Below are 20371 nucleotides of genomic sequence, written 5' to 3' on the forward strand. Positions count from 1 at the left end.
CAAAAGGTGTGGAGGAAACCACCACCCAACTGAGAGTGCACAAGGTTGTTGTTTTAATTACAAAAAATTCAAATTACAATATAATACAGAGACTTTTTACACACAGAATATTAGAACGGTTTCCTACCAGAAGGTAAAGAAAAAAATATTCTTTTTTCCTTTCTTTATTAATAAACAAACCACTTATTCATTTTTAAGCTATTGTTATACAAAGTTGCAGGACATGCACAATTTCCCCTCAATAGGGTTTGCTCTTTTCCCCATTTCTTTTCTTTTTTTGCTAAGTGCAAATACTAGATTTCTCTCTCCACCATTTAAGGCAAGTTAAATGCGACACTGCAAATTTGATAATAGAAAGTACCTGTTAAAATGTCAAGCTTGGGGTGTACAAAATACACACTTCCCTGTGTCTACCCGTAAAGAGAGATGAACTTTTTATTTATTTATTTATTTATTTTAAAAAGCCAAAAAAGGAAAATGCAAATAGAAAAGAAGGTCATAAGAACCTGGAGCACACAGGGAGGGGCATGTTTACAGGCAGCCTTTGCTAACCTGCTGCCCAGCCAGACGTTTTGCACTACAACTCCCAGCCAGGAGGAGGAGGCCATATTGTATACTCACCACAGCTGTACTAGCTGGGGCTGATGGGAGTTATAGTGCAGAACAACTGGAGGGCGCCCTGTCCAAGAAGCCTGGCTCAAGCTCGAGGGACTTCAATGTTACCCATGCTAAACTGTCCTAGTTTGCAGTGAGGCGGTTTTTTCCCAGGCTGGACCTCTTTCAGGCTACCTTAAAAAAAAAAAAAAATCCCCCTATGCAGGAAAATAACACAGCAGGGGGAAGTGGCCAGGCCAGAATCCTTGAGCTTGCTAGCTTTATGCATGCATGGATTTTAAAAAAAACAACTGAGGAGAGAAGCGTTCTGTCATGAGAGGCCTTGTCTGCAGAAGCAGACCACCACAGGGAGAAGCCGGCTTTCACGCTGCGTCACAGTGGCACGGGGGCAATGCTCTCCCATGTCAGACACACAGGCTTGGCAAAGTTTCCTTGGCCAAAGTTCATAAAAAAAAACCCCGCAAAGAGGTGATGCTCTCCCCTTGCGAAGCTTGGAAAAGGTAATCAACATCTAACCAAAGCGAAGATTCATCCTGGAATACCCGCAAGAAAGGGAATCCTGGCCACCTGCAGATGGCTGCCCTTTCTCCCCAACGTGGTGGTGTTAACACGGGAAGAGATCGAGGACCAAAATCCGCTTCAAGGGATGGGGCGGCTCATTGTTTAGGGTGAAGTCACGCAACCCCAGCAACAAGTTGCAAAGAGAAAGGGGAAATGCTAAAGGGCACCCTTCCACGCAATTGAACAAGGCTGTCCAAGAAGTGTCAGGAGCTGGACCTTGGCATCTCTGTTTGTGATCAAAGGCTAAGGAGGTCTTCGCTTCAGGCTTACACATCAAAATGAGCAAGGCCAAAAATCATCATTTTTTAAGTCAGCATGGACCCCAAGAGGTTTCCTCCATTGCTCGTGGGCAAGCAAAGAATGAGGAAAGTGTGTTTTAGTTTCAGATGCAGTAAAAAAGGCACCCTCCTTCGAGTCAAAATGCCTCAATTTCCCAAGAGAGGTGGATTATCCCCAATTAAAGAATGATTTTACTCAAAGCACGAGAATGATGGGAGGCAGAGGCTAAGGAGCGTTTCAGTCTATCAAGAGGAAGACCCGTCCAAATAAAAGACCTCATTGAAAGGGGCACCAAGTGGGGGTGGGGTGGAGGAATAGGCCATCCCATCCATTCTAAATGTCTTTTGAAACCCACTGGAACAGCAACAGCTGAGCTTCCAATCTCTGGCTCGCAGGAGCTGCCGCCACCCAAGTCTCCATCTCTACAGGAAGCAGCCTGAAATGAACGGAGGCTGTGAACTAGAGTCAGCGCAGAAAATGGGAAGAAGCGGAAAGGCCCAGGGCCTCACGGGTCCAGCAAACGGCAACGAAAGGTCTCCGGTCGTACTAAGGCAACAGCAGCAGCCGGCTTTAACTGCACCTCTGCCTGTTCCCAACTACCTTCACTCAAGTCCAAAATGCTACGGATTAGAGATAACAAACGGTAAACTTCATGTGAGCTGGTCAAAGCAAAGGGGGAGAGAACACAGTAGCCCAACAACAGGGAAATGCCACGGCCAGGGCCTGCTTTTGGTGGGCAGGGATCTGCTCGGTCAGTGCTAGGACGGCTCTGGCCACCTTGGTAAAGGCACCCAGGGCCCTTGGCACGTGCCAGGGCGAATCTGCAGCCCAGGCTGGCAAAAACATCAAAGCTCCTTGCCGGAAGTTGAGCTTTGCCTCTGAGCGCTGGTGGCTCTGGGCAGCCCCGCACTCTGCACGGCCAACACAACCACTGTGAGCGCACCAGAAATCCCCAAAACAAAAATGGGTTGCAAGGTCCTCACGCACATCTTTCAACACACATGGACACGGCATCAGGATGTCCCGGCACAACTGTCCGTGTGCACATGAATGGTACAAAACAGCCCTTAAGCCAAGGGTGGGGGATCCATGGTGGTCCTCCGGAGGCTGCTGGACTACAACTCCCATCATCCCACTGGGCATGGGAGCTGGAGACCAACAAACCCTCTTCCAGCCCTGCCTGGAATAATCCAACTGGAAAGCTTCAGGCTGAAGGTTTCCAGAGCTGAGTGCGGTGGGTCAGCGGCTCAAGAGTCCAAGGAAGCCTTTGCACATACGCAGAGTGCCCAGGAACGCTTGGGTCACGGATGCCCTGCCCCCATTAACAAGGAGCAACTTTGCGATCTTCTAGGAGCTGGAAATGCCTTGCAAGTGCACAGGGGGGATTCCTAGACTCGTAAGGAAACCTCCAAGCCTGCAAGGTGCCCAAGAGTGCTTCAGACCACAACTAGACAAGTCAACGAGCAGGTACTCCCAACACGCTGAAGACCCCAAACAGCAAAGCACACCGACCACAACACCAGAGGAGGCAGAGGCTGGCCTGTGAAGCCAGCTGGCGCTCACCCGTTTCCTTCCAAGGATTCCAGACACGTCACCACCCACACCGCCCTCCCTGCAGCTGTACCAGGATTCAACCCACAAGGCTTTCCATGTGCAATGCAAGGCCCAGCTGGAAGCAGTCGTAGGAGCGACACACCCCAAACCCGTACCACTGCTAAGCCAGAGGTTTGGCTCACACACTCGAGAACTGTTCCAGCCACGGAAGCCGCGTCCATTTTAAACAGATGTGGTCTCCCGTTACATTGAGCTGCGCTGAGTGGCAGCAAGTCCTCAGTTTGGCACCTCGGAAGAATCAGAGGCCTCTGACATCTCTTTGAAAAGCCCGACCCACCAACCCACTGAGTTTGGGGAGGCTGGGTTGCAGCCAAAGCTAGTCCTGCTCAAAGTGGAGCCACTGAACTTCATGGACACGGCAAACTTAGGTTCACTGGTTTCAACGGGTCTACTCTTGAGTAGGACTTAGTTGGCCGCAACCCACCGTCTTGACTCCTGTGCCAAAAGCACAAGATCGTTGTGGTGGGAAGAGCTCTGCTGGGGTTTCTTCCTGACCTGAGGGCCACAGAAGCTGCCAATCTGGTGCATCACGCATCCTAAGAGGGGGCAACTGCCTCTGCCAACTTCTGCTTGCCTCGGTAGTTTCCCACCAATGGTTTAATTTGCCCGTCAACCAAACCGGTCAAGATCTGTAGCCGGCCAGAGCTGAACCTCCCACCCAATTCTTTCCCGCTCTCAGCACCGTTTGGGCAGGCAAGAGAAACTGTGGTTTTGGCACGTGGGTCCAAGTCGTCGCTGCCTCTTGCCAAACAGGCCCCCTGCACCCCCCCCCCAATGAGCAGAGAACCTCCTTCCTAGACAAGCGGCAGGAGCAAAAGGGCGCCAGGGCAAGCCTCCCCTCCCTTCCGCTTCCCGCAACAGAGCCTGGGCAGCAAAGGCGCTGATCTCGCCTTGGGGGACGAGAAGACCGGAGGGGTGCCCAGGAGCGTGTTCAGCGCTTGCAGTTTATTGGAAAAGTGGAGAAGAGAGGGAGGGGCGGGCTGCGTCAGCCAGTGTGTGGACTTTCCCTGCAGAGACTTCCCAAAGTCCTGGCGCCGCCCTGAGCCGGGTCAGAACCGGTGCCGCGGCTGTGGGCCAAAGTGCATGGGGAGGTTGTGTTCCAGCGGCAGGTTCACCTGGGGGAAGTCGTAGTTCACCCGCATGTTGGGCAGGGGGGGCACGTAAGGGGCAGGGATGGGCCCCATGTTGATGTGGCCAATGTTGTTGTAGAGCGGGCGGACGGGGGGCATGTTCAGCGGGTAGGCAGGGTGCACAAACGGGTAAGGGGGCATTTGGTGGTGAAGGTTCTGCGGGACCGGCCGGGGGATGGCTTCGATCCGTGGGATTTTCTCCGCAGGCTTCTCTGCCGGGGGCCCAATCCGCTTGAAACTGTTTTCTAGAGGAGGAAAGAAAGAAAGACAACAATGTGGAGGGCAGGGAAACAGCAGAAGCAGCAGATCAGCTTCAACCTTTAATTTCGATGGGGGCAGGGGAGGGCCGGCCTGACTCCTCCAGATGTTTATGGACCCCTGGGCAATGGCGGTCAGAAAAATCGAGGTGTCCGGCAGCAGGAGGAGGAGAACCAGGCTGGCTCGGATTGAAATCCGTTTGGAGAAACCTTTCCGAGTTAGCTAAAAAGTGCAATTTTTAACTGAGCAGCAGATTTAAAACTGTATGAATCCTACAGAACTTTTAAAATGCGAGATATTCTCCATTTTCTAATACCGCTGCTATAAGAGATGCAGGCAACTTCCACGCTTCCTGCTTTAGGTTTACAGCTTTTGCTCATGATGCATTTTAGTCAATCAACTTGTGTAATGAGCCAACTTTCAAAAAAAAAAAAAAAAAAGGTTTCCCCTATGTCACATATATAATTTACAAAAAAGTGGTTTCGGTGAATAGCAAACATACTCAAACTTATTACTTGCCATTGGAATTCCCCTTTCTCACTCCTTTTCTGCAAACGTAACCTTCAGCTAAAACCCCATGGTGGCTGTAATACTCTGCTTTTTCTGCAGAAGACCTGCGTGCCACGTCCACAGGCCTGGCTGAAACCTGCCTGCCAAAACTCAGGCAGTGCAGCTGAGGTTATCTCAGGGTTATGTTATGTATTCTTGAAACTGCTTTGTGATCCTCAGATGAAGGGCAGTACAGATGTTAAATAAATGATGGTGATGATGATTACTACAGAATATCCCTAGGCTACAGAATATCCCTAGGATGCTGAATTGTGCAAACACTACCAGCTCGTTTTCATTTCAAGTTTGCAAGATTAACCAATAGGCACACAACCGACCAGCCAAGCGTGTATTGTGTGGGTAATCATGGGGCACAGGTGGAAAAAGCCTTTTGGAATTGGGGGCTGCTCCGTTCTCAAGGGACCCCCATCGAACTCTGCCTGTTAAGGGCGGAGGGGGAGCACCACCCACCTCCGTTTTTCCTCTTTTGCTCCTCTTCAGCTTCCTTCTGAATCTCCTGGATTATCTTCTCGTCATCCTCCTAGAAATGACAGAAACAAACAAAAGGGTCAGCGAGGCTGTTTTCTCTCAACGCCCAAACAGACGAAGAAGGAAAATTGAATTTCTGCACCGAATCTGCAGTGAGGAAACCTGAATTCTGCAAACCGTGCAGAAATATGCAAACCCGAGAGACTTCTGCCAATTTTGCATACATTTATTCTGCAATAGTGTGTTGCTGTCCATATATTTTCCCCGGCTATTATTGGAAATCTTGCTCGGAGACCGCATCTGGTTCTCTGAGGCCTGAGTCCAGGGCCTTATTTGAAGAAAAGAAGGCGGAGGAGGAGGAGGAGGAGGTTTGCAAGAATCTGAATTTGGTAAGCAGCGAATAACCACTTCCTGTGGAAACTCAGCACCGTTTCATGTAAGCCCCAGCAGCCACGAAAAAGAGAGGTTCGGGCGGACGCCTCTCTCTCCAGCGCTGCGGGTGCAGACGGCCGGCTGGGCAGCTGAACATCTTCAGCGCCATCTTGGGCTGCATTTGAAACCGAGGGGAGGGGGGCAAGCAGCAGGTGAACGGACAGGCTGCTGACAACTTGCTGTGCGCTTGCACGAATCCTCACCCACACCGTGGAGTGTGACTAAGCCGCTTACAGGCAGAACACTGATCCTGCCGCAAAGCTTGGAGGACTGACTAAGCAGATGGCAACAAGCGGCGCCTCCCCCCAGCCCTGCCAAGGAGCAGCTGGAGCGATGCTAATCCTTTAAATGGCACCCAAGCGTGAAATGTTTAGGGGGCAGCTCCAGAGAGCCCCACAGCCGGGCTGCCTGCCATGGAGGGGGAGGCAGGCCTTGAAGAATCGGATAAGAGGTTCAATAGGAGCAGAGCTAGAAACTTGGGTCTATAAGCTAGGCGCCAAATGGCTCCTTAATCCAAGGTTGCAGTCGCCAAAATGGAACATCTGGTTGCCATTTTGGGACAAGACGGCTTGAAAGTCTCATTTTCAAATGATGGACTGACTGTGATGGATTCTCAGTTAAACATCTGGCCAGCGCAGATGAGAACCTTGAGCTAGGCGAAGAACTTAAAAGAAGAAATGTCACTTGATCTAGGGAGATTCCACATCTATATTGGCCTCTTCCAACCTCCTTTTTGAAATGGTGACATGGACCATTCATATCGTAGGAATATTCTTCACAACTGTGAGCAGGGCAGTGGGGGGTGTGAAGCGACAACTATTCACTAGGACAGTGTTTGCTGCCACACAGAACTTCTCTGCCTGCTTGCTCAGCTGGCTGGGCAGGGGCATCTCCCATCTGCAATGCTACAACCTATGCTGGGAGAAGGGGACTAACCAAGGCAGGCAGGAAACAGAGAGTCCCACCCCCCTCACTCTGTCCAAGGATAGGACCGGCCACAATCGCCAACACTGCTTGCCAGCCTAGACCGCATGGTCTCTCCAAAACAGGGACATCCTTACTCCCTTCTCCTTTCTTTCCATTCCTCTACCTCACCCCTCTGCATGTCCCCACATTCCAAAGTTCTCAAAAAACCTCAATTTTGGAAGCATGCCCAAAGTTACATCTTAAAAATTTATGCAGATCATAGGATCGGGGGACAGAAAGTGAGAGAGAGATGTAGACTGCAGAACTAGTTGGAGGGAGAGTCTGGCTGCCTTGCAAGATGCAAAGAACTTCAGCACAGCTTGTTTTCATTTCCCCCTTTTAATCTCTTCCTGTATTCCACCCCACCCACCCCCCCACCCCGGTCCAATGTGGAAAACACTCTGGATTTGGAGAGCGCCCTGGGAGACTCCTGCAAAATGTGCTGTCTTTGCATAACACATGGATGGATGGAGAGAGGCCTGCCAGCTTCCAGATTTGAATCTGGTGAAGCCCAGCACATCTCGAAACTCTGCCAATTTCCCCTGTTCTGCTCTCTGGAGGGAGGAGCTCAGGATCCCACCAGCGAGGAGAAGTCTTCTGTGCCCTCGCTCCAATTTCTTCCCTGAGTCAGCAGGTTGCCTCAAAAGACTTTCCAAAACAGAGACCCTATGGATTGTTGCTAGTGGACAGCCACTCAAGGAAAGCTTTTGCAGCCACGACTCTGACCCAGCGCCTGATCCAGTTGTACCGCGCATCGGCTTTACAAGTGGGTGGGTAGGTGGCGAACTTCCCGCTTTGGGGCACGTGGCCTGATCCTGGATGTGAGAAGGTGCCCCTGTGGAACTAATCCCAGCTGAGAACCGTAATCAAGTTTGGTATTTAAAGGGCAGAGATTGTTTTCTCCCACCACAAACCAACACGGCAAAAGCAGAGTACAGGAGGGCAGCAAAATCGCCAGTTACTGTGCTTGTGAAATATCTGAGCCCTGCACAGACCAGAGTTCTTCCTTCTTGGTGGCCTTTGGCTGCGCTGTTTTTGTATGGCAGAGGCGCCACAGAAAACTGCATTGTTTTTGTCGCTGTTGCTTCAAGAGACCAATGTTGGTGCCACTCCGGAATTAATCCCATCAGTACCACTGGAAGAACAACAACACAGGACATTTCTCTCTCTCTCTCTCTCTCTCTCTCTCTCTCTCTCTCTCTCTCACACACACACACACACACACACACACGGACAGCAGAGCCAGGCAGCTGCTTTCCTCAAATCTCCCCCCCCCAAAAAAAAATCAGAGTAGGATAAGCCCTGTTGGAGCTGACTGACTACAAGCCCTAGAAAGATTTTTGTGAGGATAAACCGTGTGGCTCCCTCCTGCCGCTGACCTGCCACTTTGAATTCCTTAGAGGAACGGTGTGATGCAGTGGTGACAGGTAGGAGGCCTGCATCTTGTCAGGTTCTGCAGGAGCAGCGCAGAGCAAGTCACCTGGGATTTCGCAGGTGTGACTGGGAGCCAGCTGCATGCTCAGCGGGGGCGGGAGAAACCCGGTCAGCTCCCCACTGAAGCCACCATGGGGAGAATCCCCAGCTGCAGCCGCACTGTATGGTTTTCCTGGAAGCTTGTGGATTTCCTCATGACAGGTCCACCCCCCACCCCAAACAGCAAGAGAGCTTTGGCCAGCAATGTGATCTTGCCATGTTCTGCCTGAGAGGATCTCCAAGGGGTAAGAAAAAGTGACCAGGCCGCCAGTTTGCTTGAGCAGCACCACTGAGCCCAATTCTGCAGCTCCCCACCTCATATCTTAATTCTGCAAACTGCTACACCTCTGCCCAAAAGCTGCTGAAACGTGCCAGTTTTCAGTGCATATTTTCACTTCACACTGCACACTTTCCTGCTGAGCTGTTTGTTCTTTTGGCACGTGATTAATGCACAATATGGATTTGCATACTTTAAAGAGAAATTGGGGGAAGCCTGGGAGGGGACCAAGGAGCTGCACACATGGCGGTATTAACACCTGACACATATATAAGGGGGCAAAGTGAAAATGTCAGTGTTTCTGCCTGCTGAGGATGCAGAATGAAGGACGGCATTCCTGGCAAGAGCTTTATCCCAGCCCAGAAACTGCAACTTAACAATTCACACAAATTTTCTTCCCCCCGTAAACTGCCTCTGCCTGAGCGTGCCAAAATATAATTGGGTCCCAAGATAGCAGTGCATAAACAAGACTCAAAAATATGAAAACAGTACTGTATTGTATTCAAAGAACATGGCTAGCAAAAGCTCGTGTTTACCAGACTCAAGTGGTGTTTACTCTGCTTTGCCCTGGGAATCTGAGCAAAATATTCCATTCTCACCCTGGTTAACGGTATATTTATTGCACACTGTTTGAACATTTCGTATAATTTATGCCATAAATAACAAGCTGTGCTTACAGCTAACACTCTACCAGCAAAAACAGGCGAAATAACTTCTACCAGCCAGTTATACGCTTGAAGGTTGTGGGCAAATTTCCTCAGGGGTGGGCTGTGATCGCTTTCCCCAAGAATGCTGAATTCTGTGGGCGGGATTGGAAAAGGCGAACAGACTGAAAGAGATTTTCAACCCATGTTCTATCTTCTGAAAATCACACAAACGCACCACACTTTTTGGGCTTAACTGTATCTTCATTTCCTCTATATGTTCTTTGGGTCTTCCTGTTCTTTATGCCCTGCAAACACAACGGGGACCATGCAGAGGAGAAGCTGCACCAACGATTCACATTCTGCACAGAGTTAAACCCAACCCAGCCCTTGCGGAGAGAAAAGGAGGGACTCTGCACCTTGCATAAATTATGCAAATCAAGCAAATCTGCATGTGTGGGCTAATTCCGGTGTTGCTAGCTATAGGTAATGCAGGCCGCTGCACAGAGCGTGCCAGCCCTGCTCCTAAGCAACGGGAATTTCATTTAGCAACTGTCTGTCTGCTGAGATGTCATTAAGTGTTGCCCCCAAAATGAAAATGGAAGGAATAGTGAATGCCGAGTCAGCCTCCCCTCCCTCCATTTACGGAGCAACTGCACAGCCGATGGAAATGTTTTATCCTTTTTAGAATTTGTAAATATGGATGTATTGTTTTTAGAGCTTACGGAAACCATTTTATTGGTTTTGGAACTTGTGCTCTGTTCTGTTTTTACCTTCTTCACTGCTTCAATGGCTTTAGGCTACTTAAAAGTCCCTTTAAATCGGTTAAATAGTCTGTGCACAGAAATGCATTATGGCCATTCTACCGATTATTCCCTTGTAACCAACCAGGCAGCGGAAGCTACTGGAGTGAGGGATCTGGCTGGTGTCACGAGGGCCGGCCCCTTCTCAGAGCTGCGTCTGGAACTGGGGTGCTACCCCCACCCCCACAAAGCTCATCCCAGAGGGTGGGGCATGGGATGTGCCCCCCCCTTTGCAGGAAATTGGGTGCATGCTTCTGGATCACTGCACTCCTTTCCGCTGGAGTGGAAGGGAAACAAAACGCATCTATTTTTGTTTCCCTGCTTCAGCAGTTCCAGGCGTGCGTCTCGACACACAGCGAGAGCACAGCTAAGCGAAAGGAAACGCGGAGTGTTGGGAAAGGGGGAAAGGGCCAGACAGGAAGGAGACATTATCAACCAGCACAGAGTTCAAAAAAAAAATGCAAACACAGAATATGTGGATTTTTGTCCGGTGTGGCAACCTCACCAAAAGATGGGAGGGGTGAGGGAAAGACTGGCTAATTATTTCAGGGTGGAGAAATATTTTTTTGGCATTTTAAAAAGAGTTACTGGGAGCTGGTTTCTCCATTTGCAATGCATTCCCCCCCCCATTTTTGAAGAAATATTAATAAAAGGGCTTCCTTTTTCATGCATGTGCAGCCACAGCCGTTCCCAATAAGCTCTGAAATGATTTCATGAGGCAGACACTTCCAGGAGAGGGAAGGGAGGGAGAAGAGCTCCTTTCAAATCATTCCCAGCTTAGTCAGGGAGCAAGGCAGCAGGAGGGAGAGAGTACAGGGTTGGAATGGAGTCAGCACGCAGGGCGGGGGGGAAGAAGCCCCCGTAGAAGGGAAAGCTCCTTCACGGAGGCACAGGCAGCTTGCTCATGGCTGAGAACTAACATGGAGATGGACCGCAACCTATGGAGCTGAAGGCAAGGCAAGCCTCTATGGGAAAGGAGCTGCTTCAAGTGGCGTGTGGACTCTTGGGCAGGGCAGTGGAAGCCTTCTTGCTGTGCCTTGGACATTGTGCCACAGTGAGAGAAACAAGGAATAAAGAAGGTGCTTGTGGAAGAGAGGTCCGGAGGGTGGCAAAACGAGAACGGGGCCTTCTCTGCAGTGGCTCCCTGTCTGTGGAATGCTCTCCGCAGGGAAGTTGCCTGGCGCCTTCACTACAGGCCTTTAGGTGCCAGGCAAAAACGTTCCTTTTTAACTAGGCTTTTGGTTGATCCGATTTACATCCTAGGCCCTTTTAAAATTTGGCACTTTTTGTGGGGGGCACTATTGGATGATTGTTTTTATTTTTATTTTATATATCATTATCTTTTTTTGTGAACCACCCTGAGACCTCTGGGTATAGGGCGGTATATAAATTCAATAAATGAATGAAGCACAGAAACTCTAGTGGGTCTCAAAAAGGTGTCAAGAGCTTGCACAGAGCAGACCTCTCCCAGATGTGAGGAGGGCTCTCGTATAATAATAATAATAATAATAATAATAATAATAATAATAATAATAATAATAATAATCTATATATATAAAATGCAAGTGTCTCTGCATCCAGTCCGTGTGTCTCTGGGTTTGCGCTACTGCGCATGTGCCCCAGGGACACAGGGATTGGATGGAGAGAGATGGAGGGCCGCGAGCAGTGTGGCAGTTCAAGCGGGGCGGTTGAATCCGAACTTTGGCGCTCCAGAGGACAGGGGAGGCCGAGAAAGGAGGCCACGCTGCCGCTCTCGCTGCTGAAAGCCGAGCCTCGAAGACTAGCGGCCCGGGAGCGGTAGCGTAGGCATCCGAGGAGGTTAATATGCTTAATACGTTCCCCGGGCCTTGGGTGAACTTACTTCCTCTCCCGGTTCAAACCAGAGTCACACCCGTTCCCTGACCCTTGCTCTGGCTGGCGCTTCTTGCACCGCTACCCGAGGATCGGGAGAAACTCGGCCGTTCCTCCCACCCCCCAAGCCCAGCTACTGAGAGAGCCAGGCTCCTCCTCCCTGGACAAGCGGCGCTGCCTGTCTCTGGCCGCCAAACCCGCTCCGGGGGATCCCTTTCAGCACCGCCCTTCGTTGCCCAGCAGCAGGGCCATGATCTCCGCCCTGGTCGCTCTCTTGCGCCGCGCTGGGGGTCGCCTGCTGCTCCGCCGTGCTGGGCTCAGCCGAACCTCCTGGGCTTGCAGGTACCGGGCAGTGCAGGCGAGCGACGCCGCTTCCCCACCCTCCCAGGCCTGGGGGACTTCTAGATCCGGATTGGCGACGTGGCACAGCTGAGGAGGGTGGCAGCCACCTCCGCAGGTCGCTCAGGAGAGGCGACCATCTTAAGGAGGCTGTGTGAGACGCTGCCGACGCTGCTGCTGCCGCTGTTGCTCCCGCCGGCGCGGCCGCCCATTAGGGCGGCAAGACACTGCTGGGCAGGCCTCTTTGGCCCGGCCGCCTTGCCGCCTCTCTCCTCCGCCCACACCGCTTCCCCTCAGGCAGGCACGGGCTGAGGGCGGGCTCGCAGACCCTCTCGACTCGGCAGCCTTTCTCTTCGCTCGCCCCCCCAAGCAACGCAGGTCTACACATATGTTCTAGCGCCCATTATTTTAATGGGCTTAAACCACTAGTAATAATAATAATAATTTATTATTTGTACCCCGCCCATCTGGCTGGGTCTCCCCAATCCACTCTCGTAGTCCTGCCCCCAGGCTCTGATGGGTCTCATGGGTAGGACACCCACCATGGCCCACCCATCACTCGGGGAATCTCACTGCAGCAGGTCCAGAGGGGCGGAGGGCAGGAACAGGGGCGCTTGCCAGTGAGCCGGGTCCTTGGCAGGTGCCTGGCCATGCTGGCCCTGGTCATTGGTCTTTGGCCATGTCCAAAACAGCTCTTCTGTGAGCCAAAGAGATTGTCTTAGCAGGCAGGCGGACGGATAACTCTGGATTCAGGACTGGGAGTTCCAGCAGGCCTGGGAGAGCGCTCTCTGCAAACAGAGTGTGGCCCAGACAACTCTCTCCAGAATCCTTCATCGTCCATTGGGGTTCTATGGCAGAAAAACTAAAGAGCTCTATGAAGAGTTAGAAAAGTTGCCACCTTAATCAGCGAATGGGCGATGTGCTGGGATGCTGAGCCAGAAGGTGGACTCTGCTTGTTCTCAGAGGCTACTTTGGTTCCCACACATCACTGCAGCAGGGAAAGGAAGCTGTTAAAAGGACCTCTCCTTCCAACAACGATCCTATGATACGTTTCTTAAATTGTAAGTTCTCTCACGCTTGCAACACAATCTCAAAGAGGGTGCCAGTACTGAGAGCTGACAGCATGCAGGGGCATTTAAATGTTCACTGGTTACTAAGCTAGAAGCCGGGTTATAAAATCAAGCCGTCACTCTGACTTTTTGCATATTTGCCACAGGAAGCTCCGCCTTGGAGGCGACGGCATGGCACATCCAAAGGAGAGGGCAGAGGTCACTTGTGATTTTACCGCAAACTGCACCCAGAATGCTCCGCTCCCGAATCTGCGCAGGAGAGCCGCCAGGGGAAAGCGGAGCCGCTTGTGTCTATTGGAGTCACTTACCGTGGGGTCTGTCCAGAGGGAACACTTTGCACAGTCTTGACAAGGAGCCCCTGGGGATCGGGGGTGTTGGCAGAAGTGGTCGTACCCATTAATGGCGGCTCGGCAGAGGTAGCACATCTGGGCGCCACAGCGGCACGACATGCGGTTGCAGCCTTCGGATTTTATCAGGCCGGTTGCGCACTTGTGGCACTTTCTGATGCGAGCTGCTGTCATCTTCTCTTCTCTGCAAGGAGGCAATTGGGAAAGGGTTTAAAAAAAACACGAGAGAAAACCATGTGGCAGCCCATTAAATATTTGAAGACGGCTATCGTATCTCCTCTCAGTCTCCTCTTTCCCAGGCTCCTTCAACCGTTCCTCACAAGGCTCGCTTTCCAGACCCTTGATCATCTTGGTCTCCCTCCTCTGCACACAGTCCAGCTTGCCAATATCCTTATGAATTATGGCATCAGCTTTTGTGTTTGGTGGGCTGGAGCACAATTCATCCACTGCATGCAGTTTTTAAATAAGGATATTCTCATAAACAGAAGATGGCAGGTGTCATTTCAGATGAGGTGTTTCCCGTCACCGTCATGCAGGAGAGAAGGTGGCTGCTGAGATTGACACACACTCTCTCTCTCTCTCCTCTAAGAAGAAAGCTTCCCCCCCTTCAAAGCTATGATGTTTGGTCATATGCAAAGTTTGCAGACTTAGGCTGCAATCTGACACACACTAAATCCCAATGAATTCTGAGCAGGCATGTAGAGAATTGCATCACTGATTGATCCAGACTTCATCAGCTAACATATATTCAAATGGTGACAGTCCAAAGTATTACATATCAAATCACAATAATATAACTATTCATGTATTTGTTTAGATGTGTGTTAGTGAGTGCTCTTGCTCTTTGGTTGATGAGAGATCTAAGGGCCTGGGTGTCACACTCTTGCCTTCAGAGTCCCCACATAGATGACCCCCCCCCCAAAAAAATAATTCTTTAGCAACCATTTCAATAGCACCCTGCCATCCCGAACAGGCTCTTTCCCAGGAAGGGGGGTTGTGAAACCCACCCCTCCCACGCTGTTTCCAAGGAGGTCTTTGTGGCTGTCTATTCAGAATTACCTTATGATGAGTTGGAGACAAATTAAGTGAGAGGAGGTTCATTGCAGGCTGGCATTCTGCAGGCTTAAATCTGGTTTCCCAGAGAGTCAAAGAGGTGGGGGAGCTAAGCGTTAATGCAGAAATAATTTAACCCAGGAGTCAAAGCACACACAGATCCTCACCTCTGACAAACAGAAAATATATAGCTGAGGCAATGAAAGAAACAGGAAATGCAAACTCTGCCCTGTTGCTTGACACCTTTTATAAATCAGAGCCTGTTGCTTTGGTTACAGAGATGCTGCAAAAGGATTGCTAACTATTCTGTTCTGCAAACAGGAAATGTTTAGGGCCTGACAATAGTTTTAAGCTTTCCCCACGCAAGTTAAAGCATTGCACCAGCCCTTTAATCACTCTCTGCTTCTGCTGATGTTTACAAGTTATATAACAGAGCACCCTCATTTTGTTTTCCTTCCCACAACACAGCCCAGTATCCAAGGATGCTTTCTGAAGATCCTGAGTTTACATCGCATGCTTTTAACTGCAGACTATTCCCTCCCACATTTTATACCTTGTGCCTCTCTCAATAGGGTGCTCAAGACAGCAACTGCTCTATTCTGAACTTAAAAATGGAAAGTGTAATGCTGGTGGTCAACAAAAGAGGTTTAAAGACTGTCTCAAGGCACATCTTTTAAAAATGTAGTATAAACACTGAAGACTGGGAAACACTGGCCTGCGAGCGCTCCAATTGGAGAACAGCCTTTACAAAAGGTGTCATGGGCTTTGAAGACACTCGAGCTTAGGACGAAAGGGAGAAACGTGCCAAGAGGAAGGCACGCTTGGCAAATCCACACCATTATCAACTCCGGCCCATAAACCTATGTCCCCCCTGTGGAAGGATGTGTGGATCCAGAATTGGCGTCCACAGTCACTTACAGACTCATTGTTAAAACTGTGTTTATGGAAGACGATCTGACTCAGCTAGGAGGGACTGCCAAAGAAGAAGACGACTCAAGACAGCACAGGGAGGCTTTGCAGTCCTGTCCAGGCACTGACCAGAGTGACCTTCACTTCAGGAAGACGATTCTATGTCTGCATCATGTGCCGTTGGACCTTGGCTCTGTGACTGCAGGAGGTGAAACCCATCCTGCTATTCCTAGATCTCTGCCAAGAGCCTCTCGCACCCATGGCTCCAAACTCCCACCCCCACCCCCCAGACCGCTTGAAAATCACCGAGGGTCTTGGCAGCTCTCTTAATGATTTCCCTGCCCGTTGGTGCAACCGTAATGCACTGTGCTAGATACTGCAGGATGTAACACTGTATTTTTATCGCCTCTCTTATCTCCCAGTTTCCCCATTTCAAATTCCTCTTTGGGAACTGTGCTTGCCCTTAGGGCAGACAGTAAACCAGCCAGCGGCAGACTCTGCTCCCCGTTTTCTGGGCTGCTACCTCTCATCCTCCCAGCAGGAAGCGCCAAGCAGAGCAGGAAGCTGGGCCTGAACTCCAGCTGCGCTTCCGCTTCCCAAGACTCAAGAGGGACGTTTTATTGTCCGCAACAAGAGTAGAATTTCAGCTGCTCAAGGATAATAAACTATATTAAAACTATATATGCAAAGCAGCTCTCCCCTGACTGTCCCGCACTCAGAGGTTTACTCTTTCAGAGGGCATAAAGGTAGATACCTCGAGGGAGTTGGGCATAATTTAGCCTGGAAAAGAGAAGGCTGAGAGGAGACAGGATTGCAACCTTCAAATATCTCAAGGGCTGTCACATGGAAGATGGAGCAAGCTTGTTTTCTCCTGCTCTGGAGGGCAGGACTCGAACCCATGGCTTCAAGTTACAAGAGAGGAGATTTCAGCTCGAAATCACGAACAACATTTTGACAGTAAGAGCTGCTCCACAGCGGAATGGTCTCCCCGGGGAGGTTGTGGGCTCTCCTTCCTTGGAGGTTTTTAAGCAGAGGTTGGATGGCCATCTGTCATGGATGCTTTAGCCGAGATTCCTGCAATGCAGGGGGTTGGACTGGATGACCCTTGGGGTCCCTTCCAACTCCACAGTTCTATGATTCTAGGATATATCCTGAAGCACAAAAGCCCTCTTGCCGAGGAGGCTCAGTAGCTGTTACTTTCTGGACTGGCTTAAATAAGAAAGCAGGAGGAAAAGGCTTCCTGGTTCTCTCCCCCCCGAAGTTACTTACATAGATGTTCGATATTTTATGTCATCCTTCTCGGCCAGCTCCTCACAGGTGAGGTTCATATGCTCCTTCCAGAGGCCCTGGCATTTCCTGCAGGTTTCCTGGAGAGTGAGATCACCACATTAAGCAGCAGGAACACACCAGTGATCATGACAATTTTTTTAAAAAAGGCAACCAGACAAATAAGCAGTGCTGCAGGCATTTTGCAGGCAACACCGAAATACAAAACACAAAAGGAACGCTTGCCGGGGGGGGGGGGATTGGCCCTGAGTACAGAGGCCAGCAGCATGAAACGGATCGAAAACACTGATAAACACACCTGTCTTCCCCAGGTACCAGAATGACACAATGCCATAGGGGCCTCTCTAGGGAGATCATTGCACAAAGAGGGTGCCACCACCGGGAAGGCTCAATCCTTGGTCACGACCCACTTTCCCTCCAAAGGCAGGGGCACCGGCAAGGACACCTGAAGGCAGAATCGGTTCACACGGCAGCCCTTTAGACTCTGGGCACCAGTCGCAATTGGAGAAAGTATGAAGGCGCTCAATCTTCGTTTAAGCTCCACCCGTGTGTTTCTGCACCCTCCCCTTGTGCCTTGGAAAGGTTTTGCCTGTACGGCAGGGACAGAGAACCTCCAGCCCAGAAGGTGAATTTGGCTGTCCAGGCCTCCCCATTTGGCCCACCAAATCCACACCCAGGCCCACCTTTCTCGTGCACCTGATCCCTGCAGATAGCATGGGTGAGCAGGAGATGGTGGTGCTCAGTCTGCCTTGCCCCCACGGTAGGTGGGTGGGGGGAGAGAAAGATCTGGCCTGCTGGGCCACAAAGGCTCCCCCCCATCCTTGGTGTGTGTCTGTGGATGGGGGGGGCCTGCCACACACAGCCAGCCCAGCGGGACCCTCCTTTGCCACCTGTGGGCTCCTCGTGCAGAATCAAGTCCGCCCACCCAGAGGCCTCCATCGGTTTGGTGGGCGATGGAAAAGGGCTGCTTGCTGTTCCAGAGCAGGGGGCCAGGCGGGAAGGCAGCCTTAATGAGCAAACCCACATGGAAACGAGAGGCTGGTTTCCCAGCCAACGCGCTAACTTGAACCACAAGGCCTCCCCAGGCGGCTGCAGGAGAGAGACAATGGCAGGACTCAGCACCGCAAGACGGTTTCGGGATTTGTGGCGGAGGGCCCTGCGAGAGCCACGGGCTGCCGGCACTTGCAGCTCTCGGACTGAATGCCCCAGAGCCTGGATGGCTGAGCTCAGCATGGCACTGAAGAACTCGTCCGCAAGAGCCTTGTGGAAATGGACAGAAGCAGTGCAAGGGGCTGTGTGGTGCAGCGGTTAGAGGGCTGAGCCAGGACCTGAGCAGCCAGGGTTCAAATCTCAACTCAGCCATGAAGCCAGGCTAGTCGCTCTCTCCCTCAAAGGGTTGTTGTGAGGATGGGGAGGGGAGAACCAGGTGTGCCACCCTGAGCTCTTTGCAGGAAAGGGTAGGACACCAATGGAACATTTGCTGAGCTGGGCCAGGTGGGGGACACTGAGCTGTGAGGGGCTTCAAAGCATGGGGACAGCTGTACGGCATCAAGCACAGCACGCCCTGATCCTTTGCAACTTCTGAAAACATGATGCTTTCCGACATGAGGGAAGCCAACCTCAACAACACAACACAACACAACACAACACAACACAACAACAACAACTCCACACAGATAAGGACTTTGTAGGGTTGCAGGGCAGATGAAATTGCTTTGGGAACCCCATGTTTGATCTGTGTCTGGAAGGGGGTAATTTGGATTTTTCCACCGCAAGCACCCCAAAACACATTGGATCAGCCTCATGGACTGTGTGTGTGTGCAGTTTTATGCAACTGAACATGACTCTGTTCTGAGATTTTTACAGGAAGCACAAGACGTCTTCTTCTTGTTCTTTCCTCTGTCTCATTCCCCCGCTTTGCTTCCATTCCATCCCCCTAAACGTACTTCTTCCTGGCATGCTGGATATCTAATATGGCTTCCACAGCTACGGTGCAAAGCAGAATGCCAACTAAGCGTTCCTTTAAAAATGCATTCTGATCCACTCACTGTCGGAGGAAGGGAGAGGGAGCCCTCACACATCATTCTCCCTAATTTTCCAATTTTCTCTAAAGGCGGAGGGGAGCTGTTTGCATTCAAAGTTCCTTGCAAAAATGCCTCCTCCTTTTTAATAAAGTGCAGCTGTTCCAAGCAGGAGCTCATCCATCAGCAGACAGTGCCGCCTAGTGGTTGGAAGCAGCGCCCGCCAGGGGCCTTTGCCAGAGCACAGGAGCAGCAGCAAGACTGCCACAGCCATCAAGGTGCTCAGACTCTGAAGAGGAGGAGACCTGCTGTCAACAGCTGCCGAGCAGCCAAGGAACATGGCAGCCGGCCCTCCTTAGCATTGCTAAGCGCTTTGGGAAACTGTGGCTGGTTGATAGGAATCAGGAAGCAGCCTGGCTTCCACCTCCTGGTAATCCATGGGGATTATGCAAAACGCAGCTCAGAGCAAGCCAAGGATACTGGGAGATTATTGCAAATCTCACAGCATTTGGAAGAGAGACAAGAGCTTTTATTGGGCCAGCTAGTCACTTAAAACACTGTAAGATCTCAAGGTAGGTCTGTATTTGCCCTGCAAAGGAAAATGTCTCAAAGGAGGCTGGAGCAGCAATGCTAGAGCGACAGAACCACCTTGCTCTGTGAAAAGTGAAGCTGCTGGCAAGATTGGCGTTGCTTCAAGTCCTGTATCTCTGCTCTCCTTGCACAAGGAAAGGGCAAGGATTTCGGGCACTGCCACAAACCCTGAACAGGGAAAGAAACCTCTATGGAGCTCACTCAGCTGCTGCTTATGCAAATCTGTCTTTAAAAGGCAAGCTGCTGAACAGATAAGGGAGTGAGGTATAATCCAGACCCAGAACTCAGGGCCCCCACGGGCGCAGCAACCCTAATCCCACTCACCTGGCAGGAAACCCCACTGAACTCAACAGGGTTCACTTCTGAGCAGACATGGTCAGGATTAGGCTGAAGTGAGTTAACACAAAAGGAATATCCCACCAAGCTGGTAAGAGTTCCTAGGGCTGATCTCTAAGTTATGTTGGGGCCCTTGCAAGCGGTGACTTCCGGGTCTGCCGCTTGTGCAATGTGCAGAAGTGCAAACCGCTCCGCGCATGTGCGCAGACCCAGCGCTATGCCCTGCGTCCTGCGTCCTTTTCGGCTAGCGGTTGGGGCTCCGGAATGGATCCTGGTCACAAAACAAGGTACGGCTGTTACAGGTATTTTTCATTGCATTTCTGTGTTCTATTGTAAGCTGCCTTTAAAAAGTTTACTCCCAAAGGCAGCAGATAAATATTTGGAAAAAACTGCATTTCAGTTTCGCACCTGGGGCACCCAGGAGATCTCTTTGGAATTCCCTAGGTTGGCAATTCTTAGAATCATAGAATTGAAGAG

The 20371-nt window shown here is 50.9% G+C and overlaps 1 protein-coding gene across 2 annotated transcripts in view; it reads right to left on the bottom strand.

Annotated features, from left to right (window-relative positions):
• Nucleotides 1-804: 804 nt before the first annotated feature.
• RNF216 (ring finger protein 216) overlaps nt 805-20371 on the bottom strand; it is an 82306-nt gene continuing 62739 nt past the window's right edge. For both annotated transcript variants that reach the window (XM_033166877.1, XM_033166878.1), the window contains exons 14-17: nt 16929-17026; nt 13659-13881; nt 5478-5547; nt 805-4444 (exon numbers count right to left, since the gene is read on the bottom strand). In XM_033166877.1, coding sequence (XP_033022768.1) covers nt 4119-4444; nt 5478-5547; nt 13659-13881; nt 16929-17026 — 717 coding nt within the window. In that variant the 3' untranslated portion in view covers nt 805-4118. The remainder of the gene's footprint in view (nt 4445-5477; nt 5548-13658; nt 13882-16928; nt 17027-20371) is intronic.

Source organism: Lacerta agilis, chromosome 13 (genome assembly GCF_009819535.1).
Source record: "Lacerta agilis isolate rLacAgi1 chromosome 13, rLacAgi1.pri, whole genome shotgun sequence".
NCBI classification, from domain to species: Eukaryota; Metazoa; Chordata; class Lepidosauria; order Squamata; family Lacertidae; genus Lacerta; species Lacerta agilis.